General features: G+C 35.4%; 3 protein-coding genes across 5 annotated transcripts; 2 read left to right on the plus strand and 1 right to left on the minus strand.

The window, feature by feature from the left end:
- The first annotated feature begins 639 nt into the window (after nucleotides 1-639).
- slc26a5 (solute carrier family 26 member 5) lies at nucleotides 640-14,513 on the plus strand. Of its 2 annotated transcripts, none has more exons than XM_079399593.1 (19): nucleotides 640-787; nucleotides 2,699-2,931; nucleotides 3,873-4,012; nucleotides 4,269-4,379; nucleotides 6,073-6,245; nucleotides 6,870-7,034; nucleotides 7,681-7,833; nucleotides 7,928-8,010; nucleotides 8,113-8,260; nucleotides 9,188-9,301; nucleotides 9,475-9,552; nucleotides 9,779-9,874; nucleotides 10,058-10,164; nucleotides 10,756-10,825; nucleotides 11,015-11,107; nucleotides 11,266-11,394; nucleotides 11,669-11,881; nucleotides 12,460-12,514; nucleotides 13,106-14,512. In XM_079399593.1, the coding sequence occupies exons 2-19, from the start codon at nucleotides 2,777-2,779 to the stop codon at nucleotides 13,243-13,245; spliced, it is 2,223 nt and encodes a 740-aa protein (XP_079255719.1). In that variant the 5' UTR covers nucleotides 640-787; nucleotides 2,699-2,776; the 3' UTR covers nucleotides 13,246-14,512. The 2 variants fall into 2 exon arrangements, with proteins under 2 accessions (XP_079255719.1, XP_079255718.1); XM_079399592.1 differs by having other exon boundaries at nucleotides 650-787; nucleotides 2,670-2,931; nucleotides 13,106-14,513.
- psmc2 (proteasome 26S subunit, ATPase 2) lies at nucleotides 14,513-19,226 on the minus strand. Its single transcript, XM_079399594.1, has 12 exons — nucleotides 19,049-19,226; nucleotides 18,661-18,698; nucleotides 18,472-18,553; nucleotides 18,277-18,376; nucleotides 17,882-18,013; nucleotides 17,720-17,792; nucleotides 17,541-17,636; nucleotides 17,268-17,432; nucleotides 16,862-16,949; nucleotides 15,120-15,322; nucleotides 14,901-14,997; nucleotides 14,513-14,799 (listed from the first exon to the last, which is right to left on the minus strand). The coding sequence occupies exons 1-12, from the start codon at nucleotides 19,116-19,118 to the stop codon at nucleotides 14,642-14,644; spliced, it is 1,302 nt and encodes a 433-aa protein (XP_079255720.1). The 5' UTR covers nucleotides 19,119-19,226; the 3' UTR covers nucleotides 14,513-14,641.
- A 257-nt stretch (nucleotides 19,227-19,483) lies between these two features.
- Nucleotides 19,484-26,718, plus strand: LOC306859094 (PR domain zinc finger protein 4-like). 2 transcript variants are annotated; one of them, XM_079399924.1, is made up of 12 exons: nucleotides 19,484-19,591; nucleotides 19,920-19,970; nucleotides 20,062-20,177; nucleotides 20,254-20,451; nucleotides 21,641-22,405; nucleotides 22,480-22,629; nucleotides 23,076-23,194; nucleotides 23,877-23,962; nucleotides 24,056-24,183; nucleotides 24,283-24,699; nucleotides 25,032-25,200; nucleotides 25,706-26,718. In XM_079399924.1, the coding sequence occupies exons 3-12, from the start codon at nucleotides 20,063-20,065 to the stop codon at nucleotides 26,040-26,042; spliced, it is 2,484 nt and encodes an 827-aa protein (XP_079256050.1). In that variant the 5' UTR covers nucleotides 19,484-19,591; nucleotides 19,920-19,970; nucleotide 20,062; the 3' UTR covers nucleotides 26,043-26,718. The 2 variants fall into 2 exon arrangements, with proteins under 2 accessions (XP_079256050.1, XP_079256049.1); XM_079399923.1 differs by having other exon boundaries at nucleotides 19,497-19,587.
- The last annotated feature ends 714 nt before the right edge of the window (nucleotides 26,719-27,432 follow it).

Consider the following 27,432-nt stretch of genomic DNA (forward strand, 5'->3'; position numbering starts at 1 on the left):
ATAAATTAAGTTCATCCTAAATTAGCTTGGAATGACTCAAAAAGTCTTGTTTAGTCATGACATAATTTCAGGATATGTTGTAAGTGATATTGATTTAAGATATCAGAAATTAGATTTTACTAAAATCTTTTCATATTAATGCTTTCCTTTCTTCTTTTTCTTTTTTCTCGATCCCGGTTTACCCAAAGTCTATTAGGTTATTTAACTAGAAATTTAAAATCGTATAGTGTGAGGTGCTAAGCTATTTGCAGCATTTTAAAAGTTTTTTAAACACCTTAAAAACGATCAAAAATCTTTGTAATTTGTATGTATAATATATATAACCAACTAAGACCAGCTAAAACCAGCCTATATACACCCATAACAGCCTACCTTGGAATTATTTGTTGTTGCATAGATGTTACACAAGATGGCACGCTTACATTGCAGTTGTGACCTTGCATTGTTATATTAGAAAAAATAATTTATTTAGTATAAAATACGCTCGTTCTAATCATAGTTACTTATAAAACTATAATTACGCGTTTAACAATCTCTCTATAATCTACCGGATATCTTATGTACAGTATTTATCTCGTTTATCTGATATATTGAGTTAGTGAAGAACTACATGTCCCATGATGCTCTTCTGGCGTAAGTAGTGACGCACGAGGCACGTCGCGCTTTTCTTATCAGCTGCAGTTAAAGGGCTTTCCGATGTTATACAGTAACAGGACTGTCGATGCTCACGCTCTTCTCAGCTCAGTTCACCGACCTTGGGTCATTTTCAGGACGGAGGCGGTGAGAGGTAAGATGCTTAGGCTTGTTTCTCCCCCTTTCAACTACAATAAATACGCAAAGCCCTTTAACGTTAGTTACACTATATTGTACCTGCCTGCTTAACAGGTTTGTGGAGTCGCAGGGTTGAACAGAACAGGGGATGCTCTCCAAAAATGTTTATTTCTGGTTACCTTATGTTTTTTAAAGTGTGAGGGAACAGAGTGTGGCAGAAAGACACGTACAATGTTGTCATTACATCAGGACTGTGCATATGTCAGATGTTGTTTGGTTGTTCTGTTCATTTTTTTCTCATAAACTTATGTGTAAACAAAGATTTGAACGATGAATAGCTAAAAGCAGCGTTTACTGTGTGTTGTTATAGGCGTTTCTCTAAATGCATCATTGTAAATCCAGTAAGTTACATTTTCAATGTTTTTTTTGTTTTCTTTCTTCATGAGAATACATTTAAGTCTGTCCCTAGCCCTCTAAATCCTACTTTTTCTGAATGTATAAGCAAAAAATGACAGTTTTCTTTAAATTTGCACTACATATGAACATCAAAAAAGCATAAATCAAAAATATTGTTTTTGTTATTATTTCAGATTTAAGCAGACATAATACTTTACTATAAGACTCTAAGTTGTGTCCCCAAGTTGTGCACTGTGATATTAAGATGGTGTAAATAAAAATAAAATGGAATACTGACATAATTTATATAGGATATGAACATTACAGGATAAGTTAGTGTCTCCTGACAAACCAAACAAAACATAAGATAAACTGCTAAAGATAACTATATGTTTTGCCATTTTTGTCAATGGGAACACTGTTAAAAATGTCTTAATGTACTTTTACTATGGTTTTGTACAGTCAGCAATTGATTCTTCTTGAAATTTCACCATTAAAATTTTCTTAACAATAAATGCCTTGTGGCGTCATTACCTTGAGCGCAAGCTTAATAATGGCTAAATGAACTGTAAAACTGGCAACTCTGATGCTGTCACCCGTTACTTAGCTTTACATCAATGTTGTATTTTTTCCATTTAAGTTGAGATGACGCAGTGCAATTTCTTAACACTTAAACCCATTGTTTTTGATTAAATGTTTTGAAAACTCAAAAAATCTCAAACCTTTTAAAAAATGGATAAGACGGCTGTTTCACAGAATGACCCTTGTATGTCATGGGTTTATCTTGTGTCGTTTGTAATGTTTATACCAATGCTTTGTCAACATTGGTTTACACCACTGGCATCAGTCAATTCCAGTACATTTCATTTTACTACAGTCTTGTCATTTGCAGAGGACTGTGCTAAAAATGGACTGGATCCATGGATAGGTTGTTATTGCTCAAGCTGTACAATGTGTCCTCGGGACAGGTTGTGTGTTTTAGACACACTGGTGTGTGGATTCAATCATAAAACCATGTAATGTAATTTTCATGCAACTTTTTTTTTGTTTCTCTGAATAGAAAATGAACTTATTATTATTATTATTATTATTATTATTATTATTATTAAAAAGGCTAAACAAATTTATCAGATTTTTGTTTTTATTATTTTATGTATTTATTTTTCTGCAGGCTATTCTATAGGTTTTCAGACTGGTTTGTTTGTGCTTGCTTTTGATGCAGCATTTAAGTAGACTATGTTAAGTATCCAGTATGTCATTGCATGATAGATCATCACTGTACGGGCTAAAGTTGGCTGTCATACATGATTATTTTGAGGGCTTGTAATTATACACCAGCAGAGTTTGACCACTTTAAGTCTCCTAATAAAACCAAGGGGGTTGTCAGTGTGACATTAAAATATTTTGTTACCTAATAGCTGATCAACAAAACATGTCTGAATTAAATCAGCGTTGTTTGTGATTGTTTGAAGTTGATTCTTAGCCCTTTTCTTTCTTCACAGAGTGCTCTCTTTCTATTCATTGAAAACAGGAAGCGGAAGTAAAGCAAGTACATGAGTGCATTCACAAGGCCATCATAGCCTGACATGCCAGTGTTTCCACTGCTGCTATGGAGCATGTAACTGCTAGTGAGGAACCGTCCGCTACACTGATGTACCACGTGGAACGTCCTGTATTCAATGAAGGCTATATTGACTCAGAGCTTCTGCATAGGAAGAAGAGGACATCCAAGTCCTTTCAACGGAGAATAGCTGAGCATCTCCGGTAGGGCTATTTCAATACAGTGTGCTTTCTTTGTTACTGATGATAGGTGTTTTTTTTCTGAGCTACAGTAGAGTCCAAAAGTCTGAGACTGTATTGAGAAATATCCTGTAATGTATTATAGGCCACTAATCATACAAGCAAATTTGTGACATTGATCATGCATCTCTTTGTACAGATGATAAGATCCAGTGAGGCACAAGGTGATCATTCTCAAATCATGCATGAGGGCATGATCATCAGCTTTTACACTTGTGAAGTTCATGCAGTTTGAGTGCTGCAGTCTTTAAAGGAAAAGCGAGGCAAACCCAATACATTCTGACATTTGTGTTTGTTTTTCAGTTTAACTTTTCACTCAAATTGTTATTCTGATGATTTTAGTATTAATGAAATATTGTATTAAAGTAGTATCAGATTTTTGGACCCCACTAAATATATAATGGTTTTCAGTTGTCCTATTTCACATTATTCTGACTTTCTTAGCTGTAATTTTGAACTATAATAATTTTATCAGGTTCAAGTGTTATCTGAACTTTAGATAATTAGCTTGGACTGATGAAACTACTGTTTGATTAAGTAAACAACCATTTGTCATTTATGATTATTTTATTACATCCTCCATATAATATTGCAGGACTACTAGTATTACACAACAATTGTGACATTACTTTTGTTAAACCTGCCTGTTCCAGTCTGAGCTGGATGAATTGATGACTCAGTTTCCTTTAACAGACACAGTCGGACTATAATTTAAGTCGTCATTAACTGATAACCTTCTCCTCCACTCCGCTTGCGTCTCGTTCACTTGTATTCATGTATGGTGCATCAAAACATGTAACATCTGATTTAAATGTCTTTTTAAATGTTGTTTGCAGAATTTTTATATGCACATTTAAATCATATGAAACATTCATACTAATAGTCATCTTTCTCTTATTTTTCAGCTGTTCGTCTGATAAAGCCAAATCTGTTGTATTTGGTTTTCTGCCCATTTTAACATGGCTGCCATCATATCCACTAAAGGAATACTTGTTTGGAGACATAGTTTCTGGCATCAGCACGGGTGTAATGCAGCTACCTCAAGGTCAGATGTTATTGAAAACTGGTTAATATTAAAAATGAATAATAATTATATTAAAATCTTATTAAACATATCTATTTAGTAGTAGTTTTATTTTAATAGTAGTAATAATAATAATAGTTATAAATATACTAATTATATTAACTATATATTGTTGTTTATTTATTAATTTATTTTACTCATATCATTGATCAGTGGGCATATTCATTTGATCATTTTTCTCTCTCTTGATTTTTTTTTTTTTTTTTACCTTCAACAGGTCTTGCATATGCGATGTTGGCAGCTGTTCCTCCAGTGTTTGGTTTATATTCATCGTTTTATCCCGTACTATTATACACATTCTTTGGCACCTCCAAACATATATCAATAGGTGAGACTCACTGGCGTGTGTGCCAGGCTTTTAATAACATGCTTGTGACTTAAAATATTGTCTCAGCCTCAGATGGATCACCCACAGTCAGTTTGTTGACCGTCTGGTGCATATTGCTCACATAAATTGAAAGTTCTTCCTTGGTCTGGGAAGTTGTAGTCTGATTGGTTGACACTTCACAATGACTTCATGCAATGGGACTTTGTGGAGACTGCCATGCACAGGTGTTTTTTACACCTGGCTATTATTGTAATTTTTATTTTGGTTGATTCACATGCGGGTCACATGGGCTCAGAATAAGCTGCAATGTGGGCCTTTTTTTTTTCTTTCAAATGTCTGTGTGCGTGCGACTACCTGAAATGTGACATTCCTCTTTACAGTTTTGCTAAGTCAGTGTTAATAAGCAAAGCATTACTGCCAGACTAAACAAGTGTAGTCCACTTCGATAAGATCTAAAATCCTTAGTCTGTTTCTCTCAGCACTTCCTGAACTCTTGTGGCAAAGTCTCATCAGGAAGTCAGTTTTTCATTGTTCCTGCCAATTGTACAGTGTGACAGCTCTAAAGCTGCTCTGATTGCAGTGTCCTGACTTTCTTAAGCAGGAAATGAAAGTGGCATTTCTAAGAACGTTATTAGTGTTGGTGCAGAGATCATCGCACTGTTTTATGGGTTGGTAGATGCCCTGCTGAGCTGTTTTTCTCCTGTTTAATGTGGGAATCTTCAAACCCTCAGAAATCCATGCAGGATATTAGAAACACCACCAAGAACATAGATCAAAGGTTAAAAGGTTACCCAAACCAGAGTTGTTACTTCAATATCTTGTTTTCTCGGCCCCTGTGGCTTGACTTGAGAGCAAGAGAATTGGCACTAGTTCAAACATTTGACAAAGTCCTGCTGCAAAGAAGCATGTTGCCTCCTGTTTAAACAACACTATGTAACAATGTAAAATGACAATGTAAAACAGACCCAGTTGCAGAGGGCTTTAGATGAAGAGCTAAGGCAGAGCTCACTTTCATAAATGCACTGAGTCATACTTGCTCACATGATAAAGGAGCTCCTGTACCTGTGACAACAACACTTAGCCATTGAACAATGTGTGCCCAAGAGCGATTACACCACCTGTTACTCTCACACAGTGACATAGTTTAAATAGTATAAATCCCATTACATTAAATATATAAGATAATATATATAAAAAATAAATAATAATATAGATTTAATCTAAAACACTGTTTTTCTATGGCTAACAATGGCCTTTTTCATCACTGATTTAGGTGGTAACAGGCTTGATAAATAATACATTGTATTTTTTTAATGCATGCACTTAAAGGCCTTAAGTAATTGCTGCTTGAAGATATTTTATTATTATTATTATTCTGCTGTAAAAGTGATCATGCAATGATAATAATAGATGTAAATACAGACTATGTTTTAAGTTACAAAAATACTATCCCTAATATTATCTGATATTATTAGCCCAATCACACTTTTCAAGCATAGCATTTCATAAAAATGATGTGAGGGTTTAAATGATGAAACAGTAGTTATTGTTAAAAAAAATTGACAGTATTTGCATATATCTGGTAAGACAGCTTATAACATAGTAAATAATAATTTTAAAAAATTGTGATCCATACTTAACTTTAGCACAGTTTCCTTAAGTGTTATTTTATTTTTTGATTGTATATTTTCAGGTACTTTCGCTGTAATCAGTCTGATGATTGGCGGGATTGCTGTAAGGGAGGCCCCGGACTCAATGTTTGCAGTCAATGGGACCAACGCGTCACAGGTTGTGGATTTTGAGGCTCGTGATGCCAGAAGAGTGGAGGTGGTTGTAGCTCTGACCACCCTAGTAGGAATCATTCAGGTGGGCTGCTATCTGGTTTTACCTGCTTTTTTGAAAATCAAAATGAGTGTAGAATCTAGTCTTCATCATCCTTAATTTTATTAAGGGTGACGTGTAGAATTTCTGATATCAAAGAAAGAACTAGTTCATTATTTCTCTTTCTTGATGTGCTACATTCGTCTTTATTCGTCATTTTTTGAACCGAACTGTAGTTGATCAAGGCTAGTGCATCTCCAGTATCTGTGTTTGGAATACAAGTACATTCCTGCAACATAGGTGTTTGTAATCACCCCCGTCTTTTGTAGATAAACCAGCTGAAAAACACTCTTGTGCAAGAGTATTCTTTGGTTCTCAGTCACTCAGCTTATATTGTCAGCAAAAATGGCCAACTTTAAAATGAAATACTGTAATACTTTTATGAGAAAGAAATGCAGTATAATGTTACCATAAACCTATTAAAACAGGTTGAGGGTATACATTACAGACATCTCATGCAGACCTACACAGTGTTTATAATAGACACCTTTCATGGAAAACCGTAAACCTGCTCAAGCTGATGACTTCATGTGATTCTCCTAAAGTTACTGTAGCCTGAGGCACTCTCAGATTGATGTTTGGGAACATGATTGTTCTGATCTCCTATAGTTTGTTCTGGGTCTGCTGAGATTTGGATTCCTGGCAATATACCTCACTGAGCCGCTGGTGCGAGGTTTCACTACAGCTGCTGCTGTGCACGTCTCTGTGTCGCAGATCAAGTACCTGCTGGGAGTCCACACTGCGCGCTTCAACGGGCCACTCTCTGTAGTTTATGTGAGTAACCTTTGACCCTGGAGAAACCTTAGGGTGTTTTTTTGTTGATATGAGACACTTTTGCACCTATAAACAAACATGCTTTACATTACTTCATAAACACTTATTCACATATTCTCACTGATGTTTATCGTATTAATTGAATCTCGAACCATGAATATGGTCTTTTCAAGGCCAGATGTTGTTATGAGTAGCTTCGTTAATTGAAATAAAGATGAAATAAAATATAAATGGGAGATAAATATTTAAAATTGGCTAAATACCTGAAATAAAATGTTAACATGCTAAAATTAAATGATAACAGAAAAATATACCTATAAAAATGCTAACAGAAAAAAATGATAACAGAAAAATATACCTATAAAAATGCTAACAGAAAAAAATGATAACAGAAAAATATACCTATAAAAAAGAATAAAACATTACTAAAAATTACAAAAAAAAATTCAATAGCGCTGAAAATTCACAAATTCACAAATTCAAATAATGTAAAATATAATTTTTTCTATAAAAATGTATATAATATTAATAAATAGTGTAATAGTATATAAATAGCTCTAAAATAATACTGTTGAAGACTCTATACTGTGATATTGCTCGTTTGTGGCTGTATGCTTTATGCTCTGTTCATTATGTTTTTCCCTAGAGTCTTGATGCTGTCTTCAGGAACATTGCAAGCACTAATGTTGCCACGCTAATTATTGGACTGGTGTGTACGGTGTTCCTGTACTTCATCAAAGATCTCAATGAACGCTTCAAAAAGAAGCTACCCATCCCCATACCTGGGGAAATCATTGTGGTAAATATTTAAATGCCCTTCCTATGAAATATATTGCTCAGACATGCACTCAAAATCTCTTTGGGTGAATGCATGGTGTTCTTGTTCTTTGAAGGTAATTATGTCCACTGGAATCTCTTATGGGATGGTTATGTCTGAAAACTATGGAGTAGAAGTTGTGGGTAAAATTCCCACAGGGTAAGAACATGAAAGCCTTACTTATATATACCAAACTGAAATGGTTTACATTTTTACAAATGTTTACATTTGAATATTTCTTTCTTAATGTTTTGTTTTAAGGTTGCTGCCACCCAAGATTCCAGACTTCTCGGTCTTTCCTAACCTCTTCCCAGATGCCTTCGCTATAGCTGTTGTTGGCTTCTCGATTGCAATATCATTAGCCAAAACCTTTGCTCTTAAGCATGGCTATAGTGTGGATGGAAATCAGGTAGAGAATAAAATAAAATGTCTGTTAATGTCATATGAATTGGGTTATATTGCGTTATTTGAAGAAAGATAAAACAAGCATATTTTTCAAGCAAACAATTAAAAAAAAAAAGTAGTTTGTTAGGTTTGAAGTGATAAAACAATAGATGTACTGCTACACTGTATCTAATTAAGCTGTCCCATTCTTCATTGTCAAAGTAATTTGACTCTACGTTTCCTAGAGGCAGGGACTTAGATTTTATTCAGCTGACCTTTATTTTGGTGTCTATGGGTTTAAGTTGGAGCTGACTTTCCAAATCATTGCAGCTGAATGTCCAGACCCTACAGTTATTTAGTTACTTGGTTATTTAGTGGGTCCTTTTGTCCAAAGTGACTTATAGTACACTAATTGCAGGGAAAGTTCATATGGGGCAACATTATGCAAAGTGGCATGCTTAAGTGAACAACAGTAACAGAGATGGATTGTGACCTCAGTAACTCTCAAGTTCACCTGTTTAGGACACATTTTTATGTGAGGAACCAAGATCTTCAACTTAATGAGCACAATAGTTTTTATATAGAAAATTAGGGCTATGTTTTGGATAGCATGTTAACATACTACTCTTACTGGAGCTACAGTATAATTTCATGTACACTACCATTCAAAAGTTGGTAAGAGTTTTTTTTTTATGTTTTTGCTCAATAAGGCTACATTTATTTGATTAAAAAGACAGTAAATGTATTTTAAATTGAAAATATATTTTATTCCTGTAATGCAAAGCTGAATTTAAAATGGGCTGTACACAGTGTGAGCTACTGTTTCTAGCTACAAAACGCATGGACTAAAGTTTTCGAAGCCACAGCAGTACAATAGTTTTAATATTTTTATGATCCTGACAAGAAATCACATGGTCTAATGAAGTCATTTTTTTGTTTAATGTGACCGCAGGAGCTCATTGCACTGGGACTTTGTAACTTTATGAGTTCATTCTTCCACACGTTTGTCGTTACCGCCTCAATGTCTCGCAGTCTGGTACAGGAGAGCACAGGAGGACATACTGAAGTAAGTGAGACATATTTGATGATTGCGAAAATTCATTTCCTGAAATGGAGTGTCCCTTTCATAATGACCTCATTTCGGTGACTATATCACTGCCGTAAAAGCATAAAGATAAGATAAAACAGTCGTGCCCCCTGAAAGACTCCATTTAATTATGTTGATGTGTGTGTCTGCAGATTGCAGGACTCTTGGCGTCCATACTTGTGCTACTGGTGGTGGTGGCCATTGGATTTGTCTTTCAGCCATTACCTACAGTAAGTGAAAGGCTATCCGATATGCTTGCCATGGAGCTTATTGATTTTGTGCAAAAATTAATTTTAAAAAATAACTTAAAATGTTTTGGGCTTTTTTGGAAAGCGCAAAGGACAGTCTGATTTATTACCAAAGCCATTTTGGCAAAACATAAGCATTCTTAGTGCAAAAGGACAATGGTCAGAGATCAGATGGTGTTTATTAGTGTCGTCTTTGTACTCTCATTAGACGGTGTTGGCTGCTATCATCATGGTCAATCTCCTTGGGATGTTTAAGCAATTGAAAGACATTCCTGCATTATGGAGAACCAGCAAGATTGAACTGGTGAGTGTCAGAGACACTTAATTTGGTTGTTCATCATATCGTTTTTACTGATTACCATCAATTTAAATTAACCAATTTTTTTGTAATGTCTCTTTATAAACTTTCTAGTGAAAAAATGTCATGTATTTCATGCATGGTGAAATTTGGTTTTGTTATTGATAATGTCTTGCATGTTTTCTTCAGGCGATTTGGCTGGTGTCCTTTTTTGCATCAGTTCTTCTAGGTCTGGATTATGGTCTGGTGGTTGCCATGGGCTTTGCCATACTCACAGTTATTTACAGAACACAGTGGTAAAACACCATGTCTTACTGCTCTGATACCAACTGATAGCAAAATTTAGCTTGAAACCCTTTTTTGTCTTTCAGTATGAAATCTTTATACTCAATTAAAATAAATGATTTATTAATAAATTCACATTATATGAAATATATCAATGAGGTGTAATAAATACATAATAGTTAGTAAAGTATCTATTAAGTAGTTTGTGTTTACATGTAAGATATATATGATGCATTAATTCATATTGCCCTAGTGGCAATTAATGCAAGACTGCTGAAATATAGTAAATCAACGTGAAACCTGATATTTCACTTATGATCCATATTTATTTAATATTTCAGCAATACACTTCTCCAGTTTTTTTTTAAATATTAATTTAGAACGTAGTATTTTATAAAAAAATTAATCTGAATTTTAGTTAAATATTTATTTGAAGAATTGATAGATACTGTAATTAAATTATAATAAATTGTATTCTATATATATTCGTATTTCTACTTTTTTTTTCAATGCATTGTTTGGATAATGAATAATATTTGGATTATTTTGACCTTTTATTGCCAAAAGAAATGTCTAATTCATATCTTACTGTTTATTTTAAGCCCTAAAAATGCTCTTCTTGGACAAATCCCAGATACAGGGCTGTACTTTGATGTGGATGAGTATGAAGAGGTAAGATACTTCTTTTAGAATACATTAAACCATCTTAACTTTCTCATGAATAACCTAGATCCTTGACTGCTTGAAAAGTGGTGTTCTCAAGCTTTTCTTAGTCACAGGCACCCAATTATTATTTAATCCATTATCCTTTTTCCAGCACAATCTTTGTCCTCTTATCAGTCATTTGTTCTCTTTCTCAAGGCTGAGGAATGCTCAGGGATTAAGATTTTTCAGTCCAATACTTCCATATACTTTGCAAACAGTGACCTGTATGTGAGCGCCCTCAAGGCAAAGGTGAGACCAAATGCTTAAAGTTATTATTAACTTCAAATATTTTGTTTTATGCTTCTGTCCTTGAGTAAATGTTGAACATCATATGTTGTGTAGAGAGACTCCCATAAGCAGCAGGCGTTCGGCTTCAAGTTCTGTACATTTTATTTTTATGACTACAGACTGGAATTGACCCAGCACAACTGCTCACTGGCAGGAAATCACAGCTAAAATATGCAAAAAGAGACAACAGGGAGAGGAAGGCTTTAAACCACTGCTCTCCAGCGAAGAAAAATGCAGTTGTCTTATTGGTATAATGTTTTTTTTTCATCTAAATGTATTTGATTTGTGACCTTATCAATGAAGGCTTTTTATCCTTTATCTCAGCATGTTGGGATTTTTGAAGCATGAATACATTTGTTTGCAAGTCAAATGGTATTTCAGATTTATGCACATTAAACTGTACAATCTCAATTTCAGAACAAAATACTGTAGCTTAGAGTTTCTCTGTAAAATCTTTCTATGCAGTGTAGCAGCTTAGTGATGAAACGTGACTGACTGACATGTTCTGTGGTGCCACAACAGGATGTGGAGCTGGGTGTCACTCATGAGGTGGTGGCTGGGCCGAAGAAGCAGATGGATCATGTGTGTACCAATGGCCAGATGAATGAGAACCACAATGAGTTTGAATCTGAGGACGACTTCTTTCTCCAGCGTCTAACCCCCATTCACACCATCATACTGGACTTTACTCCTGTTAACTTTATTGACTCCGTAGGAGCCAAAACCATTAAATCAGTAAGTCAACATTTATTTCCAAAGAAGACACTTGAAGATCAATTGGTGAGATCTGGCTTAATACATTTAATTTAATTTATTTAATCAGGGACAATGCACATTAATAACACATACAATATGTAAAATGCACCAGATTTAGCCAACACTGTATAATTTTAATCCGTAGTCCCTTTTGGGGACTAATTAACTAATTACATTAGACCACGCATTGCGCTGTTGCATATTGAGCATCTTGTTCTGCTTATTAGATCAGTTTTACGGTTTGTCATACTTTAGAGTTAGATTTTTTTTAACAAACCACTGACTCTTAATATTAAACTTAATCATGTTACATTTCCCTTATTGTTTGCACTATTGATGTGACGTGGCTTGTTGAGAAAGGTTGTGCTGTTAAGTGATCTGATTCATGATATTTGCTCAGTGGATACAAAATACCATAGGTCCAGTGACCTAAAAACACTCAGAACACCTTAGCAGCTGTTTCGCAACACCTTGGCAGCCCCACCACAACATTGTAGAAACCATATTGAGTCATTTGTGGTTATACGTTTTGCAATAGTTCCTCTTTTTTCCTGCAGGTGATAAAGGAGTTTGCAACAGTCGATGTAAAAGTTGTGCTTGCTGGATGTAGCAGTAAGTAATTAATTTTATTTTGACATATATATTTATAATATTTTGACTCAATCTGAGTGGAAATTTGCTGGATGTAGCAGTATTTAATTACATTTCTATATAATTTAATATAATAAACAAACCACTTTTCTTTGAATTCGTTTTTTTTTTATGTTTTCACTCAATAAACCTAATGTGCTTGGCTTATTTTTTTTGGAAACTTGGTTTTGTTATTGTTAATGTCTTGACATGTTTCTTTCAGGCAATTTGACTGGTGTCTAATATAATATAATACTATTTTTGAACTCATACTTGCTAGATGTTAGCAGGGAGTAATTAATTACATTTATATAAAACAATATAATACAAAATGATATAATATGATTGAACTCAACCAGAGTTCATATGCTTTATATAGGTTAAAGTTCATTCTGATATATTTGTTGAGTGTGGCAAACATCTCCACCTAGAGTTGGAACTAATAAACGGGTCATGCGGACAAGTCAAAGTACTGTATATGTTGACATTAACATCATTTTTAATGTTACTATATATTAGGAATTCTTTCCTAAGATCCTTGTAAGAGCTTTTATATGTTTGTTTGTTGTGCAGGGACTCTTCTCTCTGATCTCAGGACACTAAAATTCTTCTGTGAGCCCGTGACCCCTGACCTCATTTTCCCCACCATTCATGACGCAGTGTTGTATTGTAAGCGCTCGAGGGATGTCCCCGTCTGCCCTGACATCCAGTGAACACACAAACAAAACTGAGGGGCAGAATATGGATATATGGAGTCGTGCTGAAATAAGCACAAGTACTGCTACTCCTGAGTCACTATGGAGTTAGGATGTCATGATAACAAGGAGACAGTTTTAGCAGTGAGCAGGCCAAAATGTTTTAGATGGAAACACTTTATTTTATGTGAATAGACAAGTAAATGTTGAGCTTAATATGATTGGTGCTGTTGTTTTATTGCAGTAGACATAATCGTTAGCTCCACTGCAATTTGTTACTGACGACTATAAAACACTCTGTACCTTTTAAGTGCAATTAGTGTAGATGGATTTAACCAGTGTTTATTTTTTAGCCCTGGTTTAATTATTTTATTCTTCCATTCCAGTTAGCTTGTTTTTATGATAGAAATTAAGTTTTACAATTGTACACCATGTGCTAGTTTTTCTTTTTGCTGTATTTCATTTTTTTTTTATATTTGTGGAAGTCTGTTTAAAAAGAGCTAATATTTTACATATTTTTTAAAACCGGATCACATAATTGCACTGTTGGTGAAGATGCTGCTTTTCGTTTCACGATATATACTTTAATCTGACGTTTCTGAGAAAATGCTTGCCAGATATTGATTGTATAGTTTTGTTTTAGGTTTTCCCCCTCCTCTACTCAGTGTCCCATTTGGCTAAAGGCTTATCTAGGTTGCTCCAGGCCAGGGTTCTTGGAACCAATTGCAACTTGTTTTTGTAGCTACAAAGGACATTATTAACATAAAGAGGTCTTAGTTAGTGATTACTGAAACAGCGGTTTCCACAAAGTCTTAAATTTAATTCAGGTGTTCTTGTCTTTAGAATATTACATGGAAAGTCCACAGGCTGAGACTGTCTTGGACATGTTTGACACACGTGCTGCCTATGAAATGTCCACTCCGAGCACTTTGTTTCAAATCAAGTGTTCACACACAATTCCCCTTCGATTTGAGATTTTTCTGTACTGATATTTAGATGCCATTTAATTGCAGTAATGAAGACCAAAGCTCAACAATCAGTTGCTACTGCATATAATGTGGTGAATTTTATTGACTTTTTATGCTGGTGTGGATTTAAGATATTTTTGTATAATAAATACAAATCAGTACTCTAAATTATTAAACCTTTATCCCTCAAATGTGCCTTTCTATTTATATAATTTTCTATATTTGTTACTAATTTATGACATATAACAGGTATACTAACCTGAAGGGGGAATTTTTCTTTTATATTAAGCAATAAAAAGAAGACCTGTAGTAACGAGTAAGGATAAAGTTTTTATTTTATCATTTGATATCACAAAAAAAGTGACCAGACACATGAGAATCCTTGAATTAGCGGGCAGGAAACAAATATTTAAGTGGGGGAAAAAGCACATTTAAGAGGAAACAATTTAGTTGTAAGTCATGTAGCGAGGGGTGGCGCTGAATTTAGCGTAGGATTTGATGACCTTGTTCACGGCCTCCAGAAAGTCTTTCTCTGTAGCGATTTTTCTACGAGCTCTGATGGCAAACATTCCTGCCTCTGTACACACACTGCGAATCTCAGCACCTGAGAGAAGAAAAACACGGTTAGCAATGTTAACTATAGCTTGCAAGGCCTCCACATTTAGGTCTATGCAAATATTGTCTATTTAAATTATGTGAACTCACCTGTGCTGTTAGGACAGAGACGTGCAAGAAGCTCGAAGCGGATATCTCTTTCCACACTCATAGAGCGGGCATGAATCTTGAAGATGTGAGTACGTCCCTAGAAACAGTGCACAAGTGGTTACATACATTTATATACATTTATCAGAATGTGATATACTACATGTCTATCTTTAGCCGGTAAATGGTAGCTATTTTGTCACTATTGTAGCTAACACTCACTTCCAAGTCAGGCAGGCTGAACTCAATCTTTCTGTCCAGACGGCCAGGTCTCATCAGAGCAGGATCCAGAGTGTCTGGTCTGTTGGTGGCCATCAGGACTTTAATGTTTCCTCTGGGATCGAATCCATCCAGCTGGTTGATCAGCTCTAGCATGGTTCTCTGCACTTCATTATCTCCTCCAGCTCCATCATCAAAACGGGCTCCTGTAAGACGGCAGCGTAAGCATAATAACTGAGACTTTATATAAAGGTAAAATCTGTGAGACGAAAACAAAAGCTGAGATTTTAAAGGGACAGTCCATCCAAAAAGGAATATTCTGCCACTCACTCACTCTCATGTCATTCCAAACCTGTATGCATTTCTTTCTTTTGCTGAATACAAAATAAGATATTTTGAAGAATGTTGGAAACCAAACCGTTTCATTTCCCATTTTTTGTCCATAGAATGGAAGTTAATGGGAGCTTAACCCTTGTGCACCCTTATGGACATTTGTCCATTTGAGTTTTTTTAAAAAATAATTTTGCCTGTGTTAATGCTAACTGCATAAATTTTGGCTCAGGTGTGTATTTTTATTGGAATTGTAATATTCCACCCTCATTTCCTTTAATAAATCTATTTTACACTAGATACAAAAAAGTGAAACACTCAGCACCATTTGGACAAAAATGTCCCCATTGAAACTGCTATTTTTAATCGCAGTGCTTTCATTCTGTGGGCAAGACTTCAAAATTTAATTTTACTATTTTTTTACCAGATGGTGCCATTTTTTCAGGTTTGGTCTATAAAGCAAATACTTGCTTTATAGTATGCAGAAGCAGAAAAAGTCAATTGGATAAATAATGCAGCTGTAATTGTGTGGGTATGTAGGTATAGATGTCAGAGTGTGGTTTGTATGCGTGTCATAAAAAAATTGTATGTGCTTGTAATATTTGAGAAAGAAAAACGCTACTGTAAATCACAAATCCAAGCACTGTGTGCACCAGCAGAGTTTTGCTGGCATCTAATGGGGAAAATTTGGTACTGCGCACAAACAATCTTACTGTAAGCTCATTTTTTGAGATATCAACCTCAAATTTGGAACACAACTTGTTTAGATTTATGGCTTTGATTTTCTAGCAGGTTTAGAGTTCAAAATAAAATTGTTCATAAAGCATTTTCATTAACTTAAACCTGTATAACTTTTTAAACTTTTTTTTACTTCAACAATAATCTGCCATGGGTCTACTTTAAAATGAGACCAAACTCAAGTCTGTGCTCCCAAGCTTCCAATTGTTATGACGTTTTTGTCCACTATGGCCCTAAGTGTAACACTTTTTTATTGATGAACAAGGGTTAAACTGTTTGGCTGAAAACATAAAAAAAGAAAATTCTGTAATTGTTTAAAGTTGACTATCCCTTTAAATATAATAAGAGACCATTCACACAGAGCTGTGCTACCTTTCCATTGATTTTCTATGTAAACACACTCTAAATGGACATTTTTGATAAGTATAACTCATTTTAACTTGAATGCCACACTTTTACAACACTGTCATATAAGAGACACTGCAAAGGACATGAGTGCAATGATCCATCTAGAAAAATAATAGAAACGTAGCACAGTGAAATGGAAATATTTATAACGTACTCCTAAGACTTCTAAAACTATATTCAGGGCTGGCTTATAGACAGGGACCCCAAAACCTCAAGCCACACAGTTTGAGACCGCCAAAAGAAGATTATTGCAAATAGGAAATGTTTACCTCCAATGGCGTCAATTTCATCAAAGAAGATCAGACAGGCTTTCTTGGTCCTTGCCATCTCAAACAGTTCACGAACCATCCTTGCACCCTGGATTAAACAGAAAAACATGTTGTTATAAACATTTTTCAAGCTAAAAGAAGATATTTTGAAGAATGCTTGCGATCAAACAGTTGTTGGTCCGCATTGACTTCCATAGTAGGGAAAGAAATACTATGGAATCAATGGGGGCCATCAACTGTTTGATTACCAGCATTCTTCAAAATATCTTCTTTTATGTTCAACATAGAGAAACTCATACAGGTTTGGAACGACTTGAGGGTGAGTAAATGATGACAATTACAATTTTTGGGTGAACTATTCCTTTAGTCACCTATTTTTTAGCAGCTTGATGGAAAAGGCACGTACCTCTCCTACATACTTCTGAACCAGCTCGGATCCGATGACTCTGATGAAGCAGGCATCAGTGCGGTTAGCCACAGCTCGAGCACACAGGGTTTTCCCTGTACCAGGTGGCCCGAACAGCAACACACCCTTTGGCGGCTCAATACCCAGATTCACAAAGCGCTCAGGCTGGAATTAGGAAAATAAAGATTGATTTTAGAAATTAATTAGTATTTCAGACAAGTAATACCTCCTGTTTATTTTTAATAGGCACATTTGGATGTAGTCCTGACTCACATGGAGCAGAGGGGTCTCAACCACTTCTCTCAGCTTCTCGATCTGCTCTTTGCAGCCTCCAACATCACTATAGGTCACATCAGGCTTCTCCTCCACCTATTTATGTACAGTGCATAATTATTCCTGTAGTGTTGCTTTGATAATATACATGAGCCCAAGCAGCCTTAGCTGTTTCATACCTGCATCATAGTCACAGTAGGATCGATTTTGGGTGGCAGTGGAATATGAATCTGATACTTATTCCTGTCAACCCTGTTAACAGAAACAGATTGAAGAACTATTTTAGATACAAGCTGTAATAAAGTAAATACATAAATGTCTGATCTATCATTTCAGCTTACCCAACCCTCATTCCTTCCTCAATGTCAGTCGGAGCGACCTGATCGCTCAGGTCCACCACAAACTTGGCAAACTGTTTCACATTAATAATGTACTTTGGATCCTCAGAGTCAGAGTTGATTATCTTGGTGCATCTATGAACAAATAAAACCATAGATATGAATTTTAATATTACAATTAGGATTTTTTTTTGATGAATAGAAATTCAACAATAGCATTTATTCAAATAGAAGCCTTCTGTAACATTATAAATGTCTTAGTGTCACTTTTAATTCATTTAATGCATCGCTACTGAATAAAAGCATTATTTATTTTAAAAAGGTAGTATATCATAAGCAAATAATCTTTTTCTTTAACAGTAACTTATAATAACTGAAATGATTTTGTCCTCTCATACCTGGCCACCTGCAGTGGCTGTTCACTCTGTAGAGTCTGTTTGTCTGCAGCCAGATCCCATAATGCCGGAGGAGCCAGACCTGTATCAGACTCCTTAATACCTGCAAGACACACAAAATAGAGCATCAATGCATTTGTTTTACAAAGTAGTGAGCCATAAAATTAACTCCTCACAAAGAACTGACAGCGCACTTACCTGTGAGCTCATTTATTTTCTTCAGGAGCTGTTGAATATCATCTTCCACTTGTTTAATCTGTCTGGAATACGTGCTTTGCCCCTATTCACAAACAAAAACAACAATGAACAAATAACATTGCTGTAACTTATACTAAATGAAAGCCATCTGAATGCTAAAACAGTCAGCTTTTTAGCGCTAATACTTACATAGGTTTTCAGGAGTGCAATATCTCCTTCATCCAACGCTGAGAAATAAAACACAGATCAAGATAGATAAATAAATGAGATATGCATATATGTTGAACACATAACGTGTTTATCTTTCTCTTTTAAAGTCTGTTCAGGCTAAAAGAGACTGACATAAGTACTACCGAGACATTTGACAACTTATATAATGAACGTTGTAACGTTAGATCAAATACGCAAAATAAAGTCTGAAAAGAATGACACAACATTAAAATAGTTTTAGTTTAGAAGATTAGGCTTTTGTTGACAAATTCCAACTGCAGAGCGGCTAACTGTTAGTCAATAAATGCTAATCTGACTGCTAATTCATTTCATTTAAAATCCACCCGAAAGTCTTCACAAATAATACCTCGAATTGGTTTGTCTTCTTTCTCCTCTTCTTTTACTTTGCGTTGCTCGGTTCCTAAATAATCAGGCATGACTGTTTTTTTTTTTCTTTGTAATAAATTCGTAGAGTGACTGTAGAGGCAAGATTACACAGCAGCTTTTCAGACGAACAGTCACAGCGCTTTTCTGTTCCGGTACGTAAGGACACAGGAAGCTGAGATGGTATTTCAAATTAAAAGTTCAATCCCACCAATAATTATTTGAATTATTTATCTACCTAATTTGGCATTTTACCTATTTGTATATTTTAATTCGCTCTACATTTTTTCCACACTACTATTGGTTATCTTTAGTAGTGTATAATATATATAACATAAATACATACATACATACGTAAATCAATCAATAAATCAGTTTGGCATGTTTGTAATAACAGAGCATATTGTAGGACTCTTGTTTTGAAAAATAACCCCGCTTTGAGTTGTACACTGTTTGCCTTAGCCATGTTATTGTTTTCATATCACAAATCTTCCACGGAAGGGTTAATATTTGCTCTTTATAGTAGGTAAATTATTTGTTTGTCTTTTAAATAATATAGATATACCTTGCAATGAACACCTTCTGTTATTTCATTTGTCTTAGGCTTGTTAACTGGCTAAACACTGGGTGCATTACTGGCTCTTTCTTGTCGATGTGCGGATGCATACATATATTTTTGATATGTAGTATGAGTTATTAGTATTTCGTAATCGGTTTAGTGACCAATACAGCTTGTCAAGTAAATTCATTGCCAGAATGACTGTAAAACTTGTCTTAAAGAGGCTGATGATGGAATGCTGTGATCTAAACTAAATGTTGTAATTACTAAAAAGATTAATCCCTCCCTTTTCCAGATCCTAGAATGCATCCATCACATCAATGCCTTAAGTGATCTGTGCTGTCAGGTAAACAAACATGTCATTTATTCACGTCTGTTTCTGCACAAGCACTATGATATAAGTTGTATTTTAAATGCAGTAACATTCTTTTATTTAGCATGAATGACATGAACCTCAGCCCAGTGGGCATGGACCAGCTCAGCGTGCCACCTGTGAGTGCAAGTCACCTCTGCCTCCCCACATCCCCAACGCACAATCACATCACCACTCCAGGTTAGGACTCAAATGCTTCTTAGATGTGTGTACATATAGAGAAGTATGGAGAAGTAACACATCAGTTTTATTTCAGGCATGCCAGTCGCTATACCCAGCTTGGGTCCATCACTGGGGCCTCTTCCTTCTGCACTGTCCCTGATGTTACCCATGGGTCCTTTAGGAGACAGAGGCGTTATGTGTGGCCTTCCAGACAGAAATTATACATTACCACCTCCTCCATACCCACACCTGGAGACACACCACACCAGCTACTTCAGACATATCCTTCCAGGTAATGTTACTGACAAAAATGTTAAGGTGCACTTTAAACCAGTGGCTGACAATCTTTTTGGACCTAAGGATTCCCCTAATGTACAACAAATCTAGAATTTCTTAATAATACGGTATAATATCTTATAATAATGACCTTCACAACTATTTGCAAGGATCCTGGATTCATTGTGCCACACTGTTTAGTGTCAAACAGCGAGAAATGTATGTTTGTTTAATCATTCAAAATGAAGTATTATGAATAAAAAGTCTATATTAAAATATAATTTTGTGCTTAATAATAATAAAAAATATAATAATGTGCTTAATTTGCTCTAGAGTTGTCTGAACCTATTGTTGGCAGAAATAATATATTCTATAAAATATTTTATTTCTGCTGAAAAACATTTTCATATAAAGTTTTTTATTTATATGAAAGTTTATTTAGTTTTTTCATTTTTATTTATTGTAGGCAGAAATATATTTTAATAGATAAATATATAGAAATATATTTTTATAGAATGAATTAAGCACATTAAAACAGATTTTTATATATAGATTTTTTTTGTCTATATTTAAATATTTTATATCTACCAAAATACATTTTTTATCAATTTCTAATCTAATTTAAATACATTTTTAATATAGGAAAGAGTGAATGAATGAATGAATGAATGGACTAATTAATTAATACATTTTAAATCTGTATTTAAATACAAAGTGTATTTTACATACAAAATTGTGTTTTGTATGTACTTTAATTCATGTTTGCACTTTAAGTAATTTTTATTCATTTTTGTTGTCAGAAATAATTATTGCGTAGACTATATTATTTCAGCAAACAACACATTTCATTATATAAAACTTTAGAGCAAATTGAGCACATTTAAATACATTTTATAAAGAGAAATTTATTTTTTGAAATTCTATAAATACATTTTTTTTTTAGGTTTTATCTTTTTGTAAAGCTTTAATGAAAATGTACTGTTGGCAGAAGTAATATATCCTATAATATATTTTATTTCTGCCAAAATACATTTTTTATGAAGCTTAAGAGCAAATTAAGCTCATTTAAAATAGATTTTTAATTGTTTATCAGTTCGCTGACCCCATGCAGTACCTTCATGGAACCCCAGGGGGCTGTAGATCTATTTTTATTAATGTATCAAATGAATTAAATCTAGCTTTCTTCTTTTTTTTAATCTCTTTAGGTATTCTGTCATATCTGGCAGATCGTCCCCCTCCCCAATACATTCATCCCAGCAACCTTAACATGGATGGGACTCTTTCCGTGTCCAACAACAACCCCTCTGGCTTAGACCCATACAGTGGCCCCGGCGGCCCTCTGGAACAAGGCCTGGTGACCCTAGACACAAGACAGGTTGGAGGCCAGACTGATCTCCACCAAGGAGGTTCTCACGAAGTTCAGCTAGACGCCACAGGACTAACCATGGAGTCACGTGTAAGTAGTCCAATGTCTCCTGATGGAATGGAAGAGGACTTGGCCACCATGGAGGGTGTGGTGGTGGCAGAGACCCAGCAGCAGCTGGGTACCAGACCTCAGCCTCATGAGGGTTTGGCAAGTGTGGACTCCTCAGGACGTGTGATGCCCCTGCATGGAGCAGGGCTGGAGCTCCCGGTGGTGATGGAGCAGGAACACATGGGTGGCAGAGTAGGAGCCAGCACTACAGGAGCAGGTGGTCCAGGGACGCTGAGTGAAGCCTTGCACTCCACTGGAGGACTGAACTCTGGGGTGGTTAGTGTGGTGCTCACGGGGGCCATGCCGCCACAGGCTCAACTAGAACCGGTATCTCTACATGGACCTTCAGGAATGGGACTTGAGTCTGTTAATGTGTCGCCCATCACCACAGAAGTGTCTCTTGGGCCAGACAACAGTCTGGTGCTAGTAAACTCTACTTTACAACTAGAAGACTCGACATCTAATAAGGAAAACATGACCACTGCCTTCAACATATGTAAGATTTGCTTGCCGATTTTGAGTATTAGAATGTGTTTTAGTCCAATTTCATGCATTTTATTGTTTTTGTAGGGTGCACTTTATGTGAGCAGTCATATCCGTCAGACTGCCCTGAGCATGGACCTGTCACATTCATCCCAGACACGCCCATTCAGAGCAGAGCCCGCCTCTCTCTGCCCCGCCCCCTCTGCCTCCGCATTTCTGTAGCTGATGAACCCATTGGTACATTGTGTGCAATTCTCAAAATATAGTTAATACTTTATTGTGTAGTGTGCTTATGATAAATGTTACAGTAGTTATTAAATGAATAACCGTAAATGATGCAAGACTACAAGCAAATAGCCCTAAACTCTAACCTTCTAATAAGTACATGTCAAATAATATTGCTCATAACTTATTTATATAATATCTTATTGCTAGTAAAATTTAGCCAGAAATAATTGACTGTTTCATTATTGAAGATGTTTGAGTAACAATTTATTTGACAGTATATTTAAATGTGTAATTACACTGTAACAAAGACACATTTAAATAAAGTGTAACCAATGTTTGGGTGAGTGACTTCATCAGTTAGCTTGTTAATTGTAGTTAATGGGAAGTGATGTCCATTTGCTTTTGAAAATGGAAGATTTTGTTTGATTGCTGAAGCCAGTTTTTGTTTCCTTCAGGTGTGTTTGCTAGAGAGACCATAACCTCCAGGACCTGCTTTGGGCCGATGGTCGGACAGCACTGTAGCAGTGTAGAACTTACAGACTGGTCTGATAAGGATACTCCTCAGATATGGAAGGTCCTTGCCACATTTTTAAATATCAGTGAATTGGCCAAACACTTATTTTTTAAAATCTTTTACTTATACATTTTTGAATGCACACTACTGTTCAAAAGTTTAGGGTCAGTTAATATGTTTATTCAACAAGGATGCTTTAAATTGATAAAAAGTGGCAGTTAAGACAGTTACAAAAAATATGTAATTTCTGATAAATGCTATTCTTTTGTATTCAACAAATAATCATGAAAAAATCAGTTTCCACAAAAATATTGAGCAGTACAAATGTTTTAACATTGATAATAACAAGAAATATATCTTGATAACCAAATCAGCATATTATAATGATTTCTGAATAATCATGTGACACTGAAGACTGGAGCTGCTGAAAATTCAGCTTTGCATTCACAGGAATAAATTACATTTCAACATATATTAAAATAGAAAACAATTATTTTTAAATTGTAATAATATTTCACAATAATACTGTCTTTACTGTATTTTTTATATTTATAAAAAAAAATCTGCCTTGGTTATCATAAAAGGCTCAAAAATGGTAAAAGGTTTTACCTACCCCAAACTTTTGCAAGGTAGTGCATACTACTAAATGGCATCATCTACATCATTTTATTTACTATTACACTGATAAGTCATGTTGTATTCCTAAGAATGGCTTTAATAGGTCACTGTGCATTGAACCTAGATGTTCCACAATGACATCCAAGAGTTCTATATTGTGACGGCAGATGAGCATGAATGCAACTGGATGATGTTTGTACAGAAAGCAAGGTAAACACATCCTTAAAAACCTTTTTTCAGCTCAGTATTGAAACCATGCTCGACAATCAGGTAGTCGAAAACTAAAATCAACTCTGTTTGCAGGACTACAGAGGAACAGAATCTCGTGGCATATATTGACAACGGGAAGCTGTATTTCTGCACATCCAGAGAGATTCTGCCAGATCAGGAGCTGTTGTTCTATTACAGCAGGGACTACAGCAGACAGCTAGGTGGGACTTCCTCTTGCATGGAACCCTCTGCCTCAACCTGTAAGAAGGTAATTGTACTGTATATCCATGTAAGATCTGTTCATTTCTGTGTCTTGTCAGGTGTGCCCACAGTGCCAGAGGGCCAGATATGTCATTGTGGAAAAGAATGTGGCTCTTTCACAGAGTTTAAATCCCACCTCAACAGCCATGCCCAGAGCCACAGCCCCACCCAGGACCACGCTACACACAACCAATCACAGTCACAAGAGAAGGTGACCAATGAGTCGTCCCAGTCCGCTTCCTCGCCACAGTGGCAGTGCCACTCCGATGTGAATGAACATTCCAGCAGCAGCAGCAACGGGCACGGTCGCGAGAGGAAGTTTAAATGCAGCATGTGCACACGAGCATTCACTACGTCTACTAAGCTAAATGTGCATTTCATGGGGCACATGGGCATGAGGCCACACAAGTGTAGCTACTGCAGCAAAGCCTTCAGTGATCCCAGCAATCTCAGAAAACACCTGAGAATCCACACAGGTAAATGCACGTTGTAGATAATTACATTTGAAAATTGCATTTGAAACCGTTCACAATTGTAAAACTTTAATAACAAGCCATTTTGATATAATAACAAGGTAATAACATTTATCCGTTATGATTTAATGATTAAAAAAATTAAATCCTGATGGATAAAATTACATCCAATCCCACTTTTAAATGCATTACATAATAGAAACAAAGTGGTTTATGAATTCTAGTATATGACCTGAGGTTAAGTTGTTTTCAGTGAAATTACTTTATTATTGACCAGAAAATTTGCTGTTGTCATTACTGTTCTGTTCATGAAATATATATGCTTTTTTCTGCAGGTCAGAAGAACTTCAGGTGTACAGTATGTGGGAAGTCTTTTACTCAGAAAGCACATGTGGAATCTCATATGGTTATACACACTGGTGCCAAGAACATTAAATGTGACCATTGTGACAAGATGTTTGTGAGGAAACAAGATCTCAAACAGCACATGTATTCACATTCACTGTAAGGCTATATTTCATATTTTATTTAAAATAGACATTTTAAATATCCCTTTATAATGTATAAATTACTGATATGCATTATTATTATATTTAAAATGTATTACATTATATATTAATATATTTTATATGTAATATAAAATGTAACTAATAATGGAAAATTTTATTAATATAAATAATATGAACTATTATTAAATTCTGACATTTCATAGTCCAAACAAATCCTACAATTTTTTTCCTATTGAAAAATTTTATTTAAATGTAATATGTAACATTTACGTAATATATAACATTATGAATTTAAAATGCATTGAGAATGTTGCATGTTATCTTTAAGAGCATGTTCTCCAAATATTTGACTTTCCCGGACAAGACCATTTAAAAATATGTTTTACACATATATGGAATAATGTAAACCTGTCATATTCATAATTGTTTCTTAGCATATCATTTTCTTACCTGTTTTAATAGCCACCTTATTTCTTTGCTTATCCTTTCTTTTATTCCAGAGACCGTCAGATAACTTGTCCAAAGTGTGACAAACAATTCTTGAAGACCGACCATCTCAAAAAACACTTGAACTCTCACGACGGGAAACGGGACTTCATCTGTGAAAAGTGCAACAAGGGCTTTCTCACTAAATACCACCTCACACGCCACCTCAAAATCTGCAAGGGTCCTAAGATCGGTCGAGGGCCAGTGCAGGGTGAGGAAGGGGAGGAGGAGGAAGACGAGGAGGAAGAGGATGAGGAAGAAGAGAGGGAAGCTGAAGGACAGATCAACCCAGCCGACGAGGAGGAGTGTGGAATAGGCATGAGAGGATATACTTCAGAAAAGAATATGTAACGGGATGAATCCAAACCTTATTTAGCCTATTTATTTGTTTTTGTTCTGCCCATCAACCTTAATTCCTATTGCCAAAATTTGTGTATGCCTAAATCAAATTGCTAACAGAAATGCAATTAGATTTAAATAAGAAAAAATATGCATCCCGTATTTTTAAGTCAAGTGTCACTGTTAAATTTATAAATTATTGGTCAAACAATAAACACAAAGACATTGCCTTTTTTTTTGTTTTTGTTTACAGTGTTCCTTTATTTTTATTTTGTTCAGTGAGCTCATTCAATGGAGCCATGCCCCTGTCCTGGGGCCCGTTTCAATAAGGAGGTTCAACCAACTCTGAGTTTAAACATGAACTCAGAGTTGACTTACTCTGAGACAGGAAACTCTGAGTTTTCGGTTACAAAACAGCTGAACTGAGTTAGTTTACTCAACTCTGAGTAGGTTGACTCTGAGTTAAGCTCGTGCACCATGACTATGAAAAGTCATGATCAGCGGAGCGCCGAAATTACGATTCACCATGGCAACAGCTCCCGCCAAAAAGACATCAGCGTGCGTACTTCCGTCAATGCATAACTTTAATTCTTAATAACTGCCAATAACTTAATAACTTTTATAATATCAGAGGTGAAAACTATAAATTATTGAACTAAAATTCATTTTAATGGTATCTCATGATCACAAAAAAAAAAACAAGAACGTGGCAGCAGCTAAAAAACTATATAAAAGTATAAAAACACAATTAAATCAAGGTAAAGCTTTAAACATGAAAGGTTCATGGGTGTTGGCTACATGACTTTTGACATTAAATATAATTCAGTGTCTATTTCAATGCGCTGCAGCTTTTTTCACATAATTAAATATTCTCTAATCCAACCTGTTACATTTCTTAATTACAGTAATAAAATTAACTACTGACTTGTCGACAGCAAGAAGGCAGAGGCTCCCAAAAAGGGGGGAAAACCTGCACCTGCACCACTGACAGATGAAGAGGAGATGGTCAAGTATTGGAAGATTTCTAAAATCCAAAAGTAAAAAAAATAACTTTTTCTTTTGTATTAGGAAATAAAGATGACCAAAAAATTGTGACTAATTTGTTTATTTAACAGCTGTGGTGGTGGTTATGGCTCGTACTACCCTTCGATCTGGCATCCTTCCATTCCATAAAGTAATCGGTTTCATTTTCAGAAGGGGTGATGGTGGGGATATGCTTGTCATCAGTGCATCCAAGCTTCCACACTGGAAGTCCTGAAGGAAATTCGGATTATTGGGTTACTTACAGACGTCACAGAATGATGTTATCAAGTGAACATCATTTATCAGATCAGCCTCATTTAAACCAATTTTTATACCACTGACCTACAGTCCTGTGAAACCCCTCTTTGACGGATTTGTG

The sequence above is a fragment of the Barbus barbus genome (assembly GCF_936440315.1).
Source record: "Barbus barbus genome assembly, chromosome: 39".
Lineage (NCBI taxonomy): Eukaryota > Metazoa > Chordata > Actinopteri > Cypriniformes > Cyprinidae > Barbus > Barbus barbus.

Bases quoted from the DNA above. Each gene is read 5' to 3' on its own strand.
- slc26a5 (XM_079399593.1), top strand. From the start codon at position 2,777: ATGGAGCATGTAACTGCTAGTGAGGAACCGTCCGCTACACTGATGTAC. The intron at 9,553-9,778 runs GTAAGTGAAAGG...TACTCTCATTAG, and splicing joins TCTTTCAGCCATTACCTACA to ACGGTGTTGGCTGCTATCAT. The intron at 10,826-11,014 runs GTAAGATACTTC...CTCTTTCTCAAG, and splicing joins ATGTGGATGAGTATGAAGAG to GCTGAGGAATGCTCAGGGAT.
- psmc2 (XM_079399594.1), bottom strand. From the start codon at position 19,118: ATGCCTGATTATTTAGGAACCGAGCAACGCAAAGTAAAAGAAGAGGAG. The intron at 18,014-18,276 runs GTATGAGAGGAC...ATTTGTTCATAG, and splicing joins CAGCCACTGCAGGTGGCCAG to ATGCACCAAGATAATCAACT. The intron at 15,323-16,861 runs GTAAACATTTCC...GCCGTCTTACAG, and splicing joins TGAAATTGACGCCATTGGAG to GAGCCCGTTTTGATGATGGA.
- LOC306859094 (XM_079399924.1), top strand. From the start codon at position 20,063: ATGAATGACATGAACCTCAGCCCAGTGGGCATGGACCAGCTCAGCGTG. The intron at 23,963-24,055 runs GTAAACACATCC...CTCTGTTTGCAG, and splicing joins ATGTTTGTACAGAAAGCAAG to GACTACAGAGGAACAGAATC. The intron at 24,184-24,282 runs GTGGGACTTCCT...GTGTCTTGTCAG, and splicing joins GGACTACAGCAGACAGCTAG to GTGTGCCCACAGTGCCAGAG.